The sequence below is a fragment of the Coccinella septempunctata genome, chromosome 8 (assembly GCF_907165205.1).
Source record: "Coccinella septempunctata chromosome 8, icCocSept1.1, whole genome shotgun sequence".
In the NCBI taxonomy this organism is placed as follows: domain Eukaryota; kingdom Metazoa; phylum Arthropoda; class Insecta; order Coleoptera; family Coccinellidae; genus Coccinella; species Coccinella septempunctata.
In genome coordinates, this window is record NC_058196.1 from 20255165 (window position 1) to 20267562 (window position 12398).

The following is a 12398-nucleotide window of genomic DNA, read 5'->3' on the forward strand; positions in this document are numbered from 1 at the left end:
TTTTCACAATGGGCATCACAATCTTCTTGTTCGAATATTCCAAAAATCGTCGTAAAAATGAGATAAAATGGGAAATATCATAGCACTTTTTCAACATAACTAACATAAGCACTTTCAAAAAACTGAATCGATTTTCTAAATTTGTTTCACCCTAAATTGCATGTTACAATGTTTATGATTCTCTCAGTGACCTGATGCATCTAATCCGATGAACTTATTACTGAACCATTCATTGTCCAGCCATATATGTTAAAGTTTTGTTTCGTTTTTGCGATGCCAGAGTCAACTTCCACAGTTTCGTACTTGAAATTCAATGACATTTTGTCGAACTTCTAGGGGTTGTATCCAGCCATCTTGGATATTTTATACAGGGTGTTCCTAAATTGAACGTACAAACGAAAAGGGGAGATTCCTTAAGTGAGTTTAAGAAAAAAAGTCCCATAAACATGGGGTCGCAAACGTTTCGTTTTCGAGATACAGAGTGTTGAAGTTTGAATTTTTTTCATTTTTTTTTCTCATAGTATCTACACTTCACAAGATATTCAACTGAAATTTGGCATAGATATTTCAGAGTTCTCACCACGTGACATGGCAATTTCGATAGAAGATTTACAGGGTGATATTTTTTCTGGAACTGCCACCTGTTCTTCTGCAGAACTTTTTTTTGGTGAGCAACTGTTAATTTGAAAAAATGTAAAAAGAAGTTCTTATACTAAACTTTTCGGTCTCTTGTAGTTTTGTCGTATCTACCAACGATTTCGAGAAAAAAAATTTTGAACGATTCTCTCGAAATCCTCGTGAAAATCCAGAACAGGTGGCAGTGTTCCAGAAAAAAAATCACCCTGTGGATCTTCTATCGAATTTGCCATGTCACGTGGTGAGAACTCTAAAATGTAATATATATGCCAAATTTCAGTTGAATATCTTGTGAAGTGTAGATACTATGAGAAAAAAACTTGAAAAAAATTCAAACTTCAACACTCTGTATCTCGAAAACGAAACGTTTGCGACCCCATGTTTATGGGACTTTTTTTCTTAGTCTCACTTAAGGAATCTCGCCTTTTCGTTTGTACGTTCAATTCAGGAACACCCTGTATGGACAATTTTTGGTTAAACGACTTATTTTGTGATGAGTTCTACCTTCTGTCGAGAAAAAGCCTCACCTTTGAGAACCCCCTGAAATAGAGAGAAGTTTTTTCATTATGCCTCTTATAACATTTCCAGGAACTTTGAATAAAAATGTTACGTGGTCCTCTCCTTCTTGTGTAAGCGCAGATGCCAGTCTGAAGTACTATCTTTTCACCTTCTTTCACTCTTGTACTCGTTTTGTTTTTGAATGAGATATCAATGTGTTTGTCACGAAAATATTCATCCATTTTTCACTTCTTCCTCACTGTGCTGACTCACTCTGTATCATCTAGTCGCGAATTTATGTTCATAGAGGCCTTTGTCTGTTGTATTTCAAGTTTCCATGCAGGATATTCCGGAATGCAATTTACGGTATGAATTATAGTATAGTAGGTGAGAATTTGGCAAAAATGGACCTTTTTTGAAAGGGCTTTTTCCATATTTCACAATACCCCGTTAAAATTTTAAAAACTGGGACTGTTAACCATGGAGGAGAAATGATATGATGATACTATTCAGTTGGAACAAATAAATTTTTGGCTCAAAAGCACTATGCACTCGGACACACTGTAGATACAAAAGTATGGGGAGTCCGGGAGAGTTGAACCTCTTTTCACTCTGAAGCCACTCAAGTTGTATCTGTAAATGCTAGCAACTCATTTTTTTGCGTGAAGATGTCACGCCCAAATAGGTAACCATAGATAATATTAGAGTGATGGTGAGATGAACATTTTGAGTACAGCAATTTTTTTTTTAGGAACCGAAAATTGGCTCATGTCTCCCTAACCCATGGGAAAGTTGAACAGGGGCCGAGAGAGACTTGACCATAAGTTTGTTTATCAGGAAAAACATTGAAAGAAAACAATTTCCAATGACCAGCGATTGCCTTTGTCAAGGTTCTCATCATCAGATGTATCAGCGTATGAAATACATATTTTCTATTTCATAGTCACTCTCACTTATTTCCGAGATGTTTTTTACTTTTTCGGACCTTTGTATTTTTTTTACATTTATTTCTATTATTCAATTCAACTCTTTTGAAGCTTACTATTATATAAGCTAAATGCGGAAAACTTGGACCACTGATTATGTCTCCCGACCATAGCATCGGTCAAGTTTCCCGCACCCCCTTTTAGTCTATTCAACAGATGTTTTCTTGAAACTTTTACAAAAAACTATAAACTCTTATTAAAAGGGCTCGTCGTTTGTAAAACAATATTAATCAATGAAAGCAATCTAACTAAATAACACCACGCACCTATTAAACTTTTCAGAAAGTGTAACAAACAAAAATTATTCAATTCCTTACTTCCTAACAACAAAATCACGTTCAAAACTCTCTCACTCCCGAACTGTTCTGATGGCGGCCAAAATGGAGCTGCCTTGTTTCGAGTAAACTTCATTCAAATTTATTTTAGCAGTCGGTTGGCCATGAAATAATTTTCTCAAGTTTTTGTAACTAGAACGAAGTTAGGTTGGCACTCATGAAATGTCGTTAATGTCATAACGCCGTTGCCACAACTAATATCAATTTTTATTACGAAAATGCCGAAAGTGATTGAAAAAGAGACATGGTTTCAGGAAGTGCTATTTAGAATTCAGGTCCGCTCATTCAAATAGTTATACCCTGATATTCTAAAATCCACAATACGTCAGACGGTAGTGAACATATTCAATGTAAGAGAATGTATATAATAATAATTGTTTCATCTGAATATATACGACTTATATTTCAGCTGGATATTTCCACAATCAGAAAGATTGTGAATGAAGAGGATGACAAAGAATTTCCTTCTATTGGGAGACCCAAAAAAGTGGTGGCATTTGAGAATTTTATGTTTGAGTGAATTAATGCGAAAAGTTTACTACAGGATTTTCGATAAATGTCATCGGAGAATAAGTTCCCTAAAATGGATTTTTCTATTTTTCATTTGGCTTGTCCTATACAATGTAAATGCCTTAAGGTACTAATAAATACCTAATTATTATTATTACATCAATGTATTAAGATGAATAGCCACAAATATGCGCCAGTTGTCCTGTTAATTGTTTATTCATGTAAAATTTTTGTTCAAAGGTGAAGTTCATCTTAACTTGAAACTTCCTTCATTCCTTTTACTTATATTGATGCAAGATGATTTTTGTTGAAGAATTTAACATTCGTAATTATCTTCCTTCGGGAGATACCCATTCCCAACCACTGCATCATATGCATTTCATCTTCGGGTTAATATTTTTAAAATCTACAAATGATGTAAGCCAAAGAAGATAACGAACATTAACTCTCCTCAAGCTAGTGCATATTATGATATTTTACTGATCTCTTGTATTTTCCATGCAAATAACTGGATTTGGGATGCTTTCAATCAGTTTGTATAAACTTCAATTATGTTCGTAACATATTTTCCGAAAAGATTCGACATTGTGAAAATACGTAATAACAGAAACTTTTACGTAGAACGGGCAACATAGCGTTGATTTAAAACCCAAAAATATTTTGACAAGCTTCATAACCCCAAATTTTCGTACTATACAGAGTGAAATGTGTCAAATTTCCATGGCCAAACGACTGCTAAAATAAAAGTGAATGAAGTATAGATATGTTGCAAGCTATTTACGATACCGGTAGCTCGAAATTTGAATTGAAATATTTGAGGTGGTTCGAGTATCCTACCTGAGCAAGTCTCCCGGACTCCCCCTATGTCTCGAATTTTAAAACGAGTCATGTGGTCTGAAAGTGTTTAATTTCTTCGATGAATCTAAAAACATCACCCAAAAATTGAATTTATGTAAACTTGAATCTGAAAATCCCCTGTCATGTCAGTGAAAATCTTTATCTTTCCCCAAAACCATTTTAGGGCAATGCGGAAGGTAAAGCAAATCAAAACTCACCTGCTGAATGAAGGATAAATTCTCCCGGCTGATCGACTGAACTTCGACGCTACGCAAACTGTTGGAGTTCGTGTTCCCACCCTGTAAACAAAAAAAAGCGATCTCATTCGTCTGCCCTGCACGTCCGGACGATTTATATTCGGAAAACATTCGGGAAATAATGGGGAGAATTGCGGGAGCGCCGAATTTTCTTCGCAGTCGAGTAGTGCTTCATTTGATTACTTAGAATCTTTTTTCACTCGAAACGGATCGTTGGGGTGGAAAATGTTCGCCTATATTTGAACGATTCCTCAGGAATATTCCATAAACGTGATGTATTGAGTAACGTCGTCGTAAAATGGCTTCGGCCGAAGAGAGTATATTGGTCTGCTCGCGGCAGTCGGTGAAATTATGATTGATTCGGCATATTCTCATGAAATGGTATTTTTCTACTGATTTTTCGAAGTTGAAATAGAGAGGAAATATTGAAGTGGGTATGTGACCAAGTTAGTCAACTATACCCTTATACATATACGGGATGTCCCGTAAAGACCACGTCAAACGAAAACGAAAAGTAGATCAGAATGTGCTTTACCTGATGTGAAAAAATCGTTCATATAAAAGTCTCACAGTTTTCGAGATATTTGATGTTTTATGAAAATGTTGAATTTTTTCGCTTAAAATGCTTTCTCTCTTGCGGAATCTACAATTTAATACTTTTCGAATCAGTTTTTTTCCGTAAATTTTGTTGAATGATTACTTCAATTCATGCAATGAAAAATACCACAAAATATTATGCAGGGATTCTGAAACAAAAAATTTAAATTCATGTTCTGAAGGAAGTGTTTTTTTGTGCTGAATTCTATCTGACGTGGTATAAAAAAAAGACACTAGATCTTTTCTGCACATTACGTTGAAAAGTTGCCCATTTTGTGAGGATTCCGAAAAGGTAAAATATAGGTGATAACCTTCTTCACCAAAAAAGATATTTGAATGTTTATCGAAAATGGAGCAAATTTGTGAAAAACTGATTTTGTCACCCTTTCTACAAATTCTTTCATTTTGCAGATTCTGCTGTAGTATATAGTATATAGTATATAGTGAGAAGGGGTTACAGTTCACTGCGACCTTAAGGTCTATTGTGCCCCCTAACAGAGCTGTTTTCATCGCGCCCTTTACAGCTCGCCTTCCAGATCCAGAGATCTGATGAAATCCAATATCTGGGACGGCTTCAACGAGGATAATTCCCCACTCCTACAAGTTTCTCGTCCAAAGCACTCTTTCCTTTGGCTTGCAATGGCAAAGCATTCCGTAACCAGGTGAATAGGAGTTTCCTCCTCCTCCCCACAGAATCTACACTCGTCAGTGTCCGACAAACCCATTCTCAACAGATGCTTCTTTAGGCGACAATGTCCTGTGAGAAAGCCTGTGAGTAGGTGTAGTTGGTTCTTACTGAGATCCAGATATTTTTTGGATCTAGCAGTTTCAAAGTTCCGAAGGAACTTTTTGGAGTGATCCATTCCTGGGAGATTCCGCCAGAGTTTTTCCCTTTCGGCTTTCTTCTTCTCCATAAACTCCTTCTGATTCGGCTGTAACATATTGAATAATTCTCTTGAAAAATGTCAGTTAGTCCTTAAATTACTTATAAAATGAAATTATTCATTAATTGAAATGATATAATATAATAACGCACAAGACCTTCAACATCATCAAATCTATTGTGAAGAAACTTTATAAAAATATCAATAATAGAAATTCAGAATTCTTATAAGAGTAAATGCTCAAAATGACCACCCCCTTCGCTAATACATGCCCTGCTTCTATTGAGAAATGACCTTTTCAAACCACTTTACGGTGAATTTATGGACTGGAATATACGATGGAAAAATATTCGGTCCGACAGAATTGCTGCAATCATTAAACAGCACTAACTATTTGAATTTTCTAAGGAACAGTGTACCCTTACTCTTAGAAGATATACCACTGGAAATGCGACATAATCTATGGTTTCAACACGACGGGTGCCCAGCACACTACACTCGTCATGTTAGGGAATATTTACACCAAACATATCTTCCCCGTTCACCAGACTTAAATCCTCTGGAGTTTTTTACTGGGGTTTTTAAAAAAATTAAATTTATTCGAATCCCATAAGAGATGAAGCACAAGTTAGGGACCGCATTCGTATTTCAGCAGCCAAAATAGCGGGAGAAGTTTGTATGGTTTGAAAATGTTATTTCTCAATAGATGCAGGGCATGTATTAGCGAAGGGGGTGGTTATTTTGAGCATTTGCTCTAATAATAATCCTGAATTTTTATTATTGATATTTTTATAAAGTTTCTTCACAATAGATTTGTTGATGTTGAAGGTCCTGTGCGTTATTACATTATATCATTGCAATTTATGAATAATTTCATTTTATAAGTAATTTAAGGACTAACTGACATTTTTCAAGAGAATTATTCAATATGTTACAGCAGAATCTGCAAAATGAAAGAATTTGTGGAAAGGGTGACAAAATCAGTTTTTCACAAATCTGTTCCATTTTCGATAAACATTCAAATATCTTTTTTCGTGAAGAAGGCTATCACCTCTATTTTACCTTTTCGGAATCCTCACAAAATGGGAAACTTTTCAACGTAATATGCAGAAAAGGTCTAGTTTTTTTTGTACCACGTCAGATAGAATTCAGCACAAAAAAACACTTCCTTCAGAACATGAATTTCATTTTTTTTTCAGAATCCCTGTATAATATTTTGTGTTATTTTTCATTGCATGAATTGAAGTAATCATTCAGCAAAATTTACGGAAAAAAAACTAATACGAAAAGTATTAAATTGTAGCTTCCGCAAGAGAGAAAGCATGTTAAGCGAAAAAATTCAACATTTTCATAAAACATCAAATATCTCGAAAACTGTGAGACTTTCATACGAACAATTTTTTCACATCAGGTAGAGCACATTTTAATCTACTTTTCGTTTTCGTTTGACGTGGTCTTTACGGGACACCCCGTATTTATAAGTAGTATAGTATAGTTGACAAATAAACCGATAAACACAAGGACATCCGATGGATGCCATTTTCCGGACAAAGGACATCCATAGGATATCCCATAGATATCCGTTGTCACCAATTTGGATGTCCAATGGATGTCCATATTTGGTCCAATATGAACGTATTCTGGACATGAATTGTACCAAACTGGACAAACAATGGACATTCGATGGACGTTGCCTGGACAGCTAATGGATATTAACTGGACATTTTTAGATTGAAACTGGGCTAATTATGAAACTCATATCGACGCTGAATAAGTGAAATGAACTCATATATTGGTTCATTTGAAGTCGATATGACGTCCATAACTAGCTCAATTTACATCCATTTAAATAGGTTCAGTTAATCTCTATGAGCTGTCCAGGCAACGTTCACCAAATATCCAATGTTCGTCCAATTCCCATATGGACACATTGAATAAACCCATTTATGAAATAAAAATCGATTTTTATAAAAAAACATACCTAATGTAAACCAAATATATAAGATTGAAAACTTACTATTATATCACACTTTTCGTTACCAAAAGTATATTCTAAAAAGTCATTTTTTCTTCTAGTGTTTACTCCATTAATTGGCTTTTCCAAGCCACTTCTTTACCTGGTGATTGCAACACAACAACACACAAAAAAAGAAATTCTTAAGCGGCTGGATGAATGAATAAAAACTCAATACGTTCTCTTTGTCAATCTTCAACAATAGTTAATGACAATTGACATACTGTCACATTCCTGCATCCGCCGACCGCCAGAATGCCAACCACAGATCTATCAAAGTTATTCAGGGTACTTGGTAGATTATTCCATATTTATGATCATTGAGTATGAGGGTTTGATACTCAATAAAAGAATAGAATAGAAGAATAATTGATATTCGGCTAGATATGGATATCCATTTCAGCTAACAAAACACTTCAATAATAAAGAAGAAATCATTATATCCCTAGTACGTCCATGAATGAGTGTACAATGGCTGTTCATTATTGGATATCTACAGTACGTCCATGAATGGATGTACAATGGATATCCAAAGTATGTCCATGTCCAGGTGTACCAATTATGGACCTCTTACGGATGTCCAATGGATGTCCTGTGTTTACTGACAGGATGGACCAACCAAAATTTAACACCGCCATTAACTTATTTTCCGCTTTTTTATACCCGTAACTTCAAACTTCTAACGGGTGTGAGCACAACCCCTTGATTTTGAATAGGGATGAGGGGTGTTGCGATGACTAATTTTGAAGATCGTATGGAGTACCATCTGACCCTGAAATTTCGCCTAAAAATATATCTGGATAATGAAATAACAGGGAAAATAGTGAAGGAGGCAATTTTTTGGAATTTATCTCGAAAATATTATATATGTGACGTATCCGTCACATTTCAAAGGTATTTAGTAAGTTATGTTTTCAATTTTTTGTCAAAAAAAGTAGACGGACCATGTTTTTGATGTACCTTAGTCTATCGTGAATTTTTAAGAACGTTACTAGCGTGTCAAAGCGACTCAAAATTTGTAGTAGGTTTAAATTGGTGTATTCCGTAGAAGAAAGGGTGGAAATGATAAAATTATTTTTTGAAATAACGACTCTGCACGAATAACAGCTACTTTATTTAACGAACGACATCCTGGCACAAGATCACAATGTATAGAGAAACTGCAAAAACTTACAGACCTCACAGTGGCTTGGATGCGACGTTGGAGAGTACAGCCAAATCCATTGAAATCGAAGCTTGTCATATTTAATCACAAAATAAAGATAAACTCTCCACACATCAAAATAGATGACAACACAATACACGCTACAAATATCTGCAAGTACTTGGGAGTACATATTGACAATAAGCTCAGCTTCAAAGCACACATCAAATCTCAAAAAACCACAGCGATCACGAGAGCCGGACACTTTAGATCGCTGACATACAAAATTTTGGGTATTACTGTGAATGTTGCCAGCTCAATTTACAAGATGATATGCAGGCCCCTGCTAGAGTATGGAAACACAATATTCTTGAACTCTTCAAAATCAACTCTGAACATTCTAGAAGTAGCAGAAAGAACAAGCTTGAGGAAAATCACTAAAATTAGACACCGCAACAACTCGTGTCACAATCCTCCTAACCAGTTATTATACGAGTGAACTGACATAGAATCAATAGCGACAAGAATACATAGGACAGAAATTTATTAGTAAGCAGACTAACAAGAACATATTGGAACCACTGATACATCGCTATGAAGCAGAGAGTAGACCAAAGGCCAAAAAACCACCACTTTTTGAGCACCTGCTATCTTTCCCTTTTTTAATTTCTTTTTATAGAATACTCATAATACACATACAGTCCCTGGCCAGTTTATTAGACGCACTGAGGATTTTTTTTATATTTACTGGTATTGCCCGAGGAAAAAGCAGAATATTTGAATTTCATTTCCACAGAATGTCAGTTTTATCTACGACTCTCATTAAATTGTTCTATTTGGCATTTATTTTTGATGTTGTAGTATTAGTACTTAAGTATGAATCAGTACTATGTCTTCCAATGGACGTCTTGCATTCTGCAAGTTCGGACGTTATTTCGATAATCCACATATGAAATCATTATCCTCGAATGCAGCAAACCGAACAATTCTGCATTGATAGTATGAAGCTCTCATATCTACACAGGGTGGCTCAGCAAAATATTAGAATTTCATGTTTAATCATCAATAAATCAATATTTTTTTATTGAATATGATATATTATATGTGAAAACCATCTACAGATGAAGTATATGTAACATATACATTCAATTTAATAATTCAATATTGAGATTTTGCATCGAATCAATGCGTCTAATAATATGGCCAGGGACTGTATGTACTTAACCTAACCTAACCTAACCTATATTATTTCTTTGATTATTTGTGGTTGTCACTGTAGTGCTCCCTACAGTCACTTTATCGAACAAATGACGTGTCTAAGCCTCGATTCTTCCGCCATTTTCAGACCAATTCGAAAGTTAAAAGCATACGATTTGGAAGGAAAATACCATTGTTTTCTTAAATTCCAACCTTTTAATTGTTGTATGAAAAACAAATTAAAAAATATCTCACTGCATGGACTCTTGTGGTATCTGTTGAAATCCTCAATTGACTCAATTGATCTGTTTGAATTTCAAATGATCGGAAGATATTTTAGACTGAATGGCGCATATTGACCTATTTGTCAGAATTCTTGGTTTTGGATATGTCGATGTTAAACTCGTGGCTGTGTTAAATATATTGCATGAATGGTCCATTTATTAATGCATTCACTGTGAAACAATGAAGGGTTGTTGAGAAAACAGATGGGGCCTAAGCAAATAATAATATGATTCGATTGTGTAGGATTTATAGCGTATCCCTCTTTCGGCTTTCAATAATATGCTATCATTCTCGTTCATATTTGATGGCAGATGGCGCTCGAGTAGTACCCGTTAATACTCACAAGCGACTACCGGTATTCAATTATATTAGGGTCCATCAATTCCAAGCGTTTTTCCATCAGAGAAGCAGCTTTTGCTCCGACTAGGTCGAATGAGTTCGAGAGTCAACATCTGCTCTTCTTCGGTGTAATGTTCACCATGTAGTTGTCCTAACGATGAATAATTAATTGTCTAGTTCAATTCAGATCGTTACACTTGTTGATATTCATAACGGCGGGTAGTATGCATCTGAATTGATTCTTATTATTGTAGTTATTTTCTCCCTGTTGGTGTAAGCATTCCTTCATTATCATTGATTAGTCACAGTATTCAATTATTGTATTGATATTTAGTGAAAATGGAGTAAGCAGTACTGCAAGAGCCAATCGGACACGTGGAAAATATTAGGTTGAAAACAACAATTTCGAAGAATTGTCGTTCCAATAATGAACGAGCATAGGAAATCCCAGAGAAGTCGAAACATCTAAATGCAAACTGTAGATCTTTGTCCCTCATCAGTAAAGTGTAGCGTTAAATAATCCAATCAGAAGATGGGATCTTGAAAGAAATCAAGTTTTGAGAAATTTATTCGATTCTCATCACGATGCGGCAACTGTGCCACGAAGACTGAACCAAAACCTCATTTTTTCTGCAGACTTAACATTTCACTGTATAAATGAGGGACAATGATCTCGAAACCTATATGTAGTTACGTTCGGATGTTTCGACTTCTCTGGGATTTCCTATGCTCGTTCATGACCAGCTCACATTATAGGAACGACAATTCTTCGGAATTATGGTTTTCAGTTTGTTATTGTATGGATATTTAAAAAGTCGCTTCATATTTCAACCAATGCCAACGAGTTCAAAATATAATTGAACAAACTTCATAAAAGTCCCATCTAGTTAGTCTCGCGGGCATTACAACAAAGATTTTTAGTAAAAATGAGGGACCGGCTTAACAGAGGAAGTTGAAATAAACTCAAGTTCGAACTAGATGGTTTTTCAAAGGTATGATTAACAGAAACTCCGCTCCTGCGAAACATTTATTGCCTCGTGACAGGAAAACATGTTTTCTTCTTCTTTACGACGAAATGTTGTTTATGTTAAGTTCGTACCTTTGTAATTAGGAAACTTTCTAGTTCTAGTTCTTGGCGCCTCAAGCCTTCAAACAGCGGGGACGACAATATTAATTTTCATGCGGCATATCAGGCACACTGTAATAGTTCAGCCGCAAGAAACAAAGACTCTGAAACTTTCTATCAAAGTAAACATAAAATCTGCGTCTGATATGAATTGCTGACTTCTGATTATATTTCGGCCGAGGAATATGATGGCGGTGGAATGAATGATGAATATGGAGTTCACAATTACTTGTTCTATATTTCACGATGAAACAAGCCACAGTCGGTCCTTGTTCTCGGATTTAGGCTTGTTTTATGGGGTCGAAGGTTGGATTATTGTTGCTTGTAGGTTTTGGACGTGCTTTATGAAAGGGAATGGAACTACTTCCTCTTCATTCTGAAATCCGCAATTATAACGTCCGGACGGTTGTGTAACAGCGTTTGTCTAGATTTAGTGTTGCAGACTGGCCACGGCTTGTCTTTGTTGTGTCGTGAAGCAGTGAAGATAAGTTACTTTTTCTTTCTGCTCCATCTCCGTCTCGAACAAAAAATTTTGTTTTTTTCGCCTGAACTCTGAACGTAATCAGGCCTTATGTTATCATTTCTCCCCAACTTAATAAACGTTGGGCTCAAATGTTGAGTGGGGTGACATTGATCAGGTAATCAATCCTACCTCACGTTATATACCTATGTTCGAAAAATCAATTAATTATAATAATAAGGATAAATTCAGATGCACACCACCCGCCGATATGAATATCAACAAGTGTTACG

The 12398-nt window shown here is 35.6% G+C and overlaps 1 protein-coding gene across 4 annotated transcripts in view; it reads right to left on the bottom strand.

Annotated features, from left to right (window-relative positions):
- The window catches only part of LOC123319500 (disks large 1 tumor suppressor protein), a 693102-nt gene that overhangs the window by 435684 nt on the left and 245020 nt on the right, over positions 1-12398 (bottom strand). For all 4 annotated transcript variants that reach the window (XM_044906517.1, XM_044906515.1, XM_044906516.1 and 1 more), the window contains exon 3: positions 4021-4101. In XM_044906517.1, the coding sequence (XP_044762452.1) occupies positions 4021-4101 (81 nt within the window). The remainder of the gene's footprint in view (positions 1-4020; positions 4102-12398) is intronic.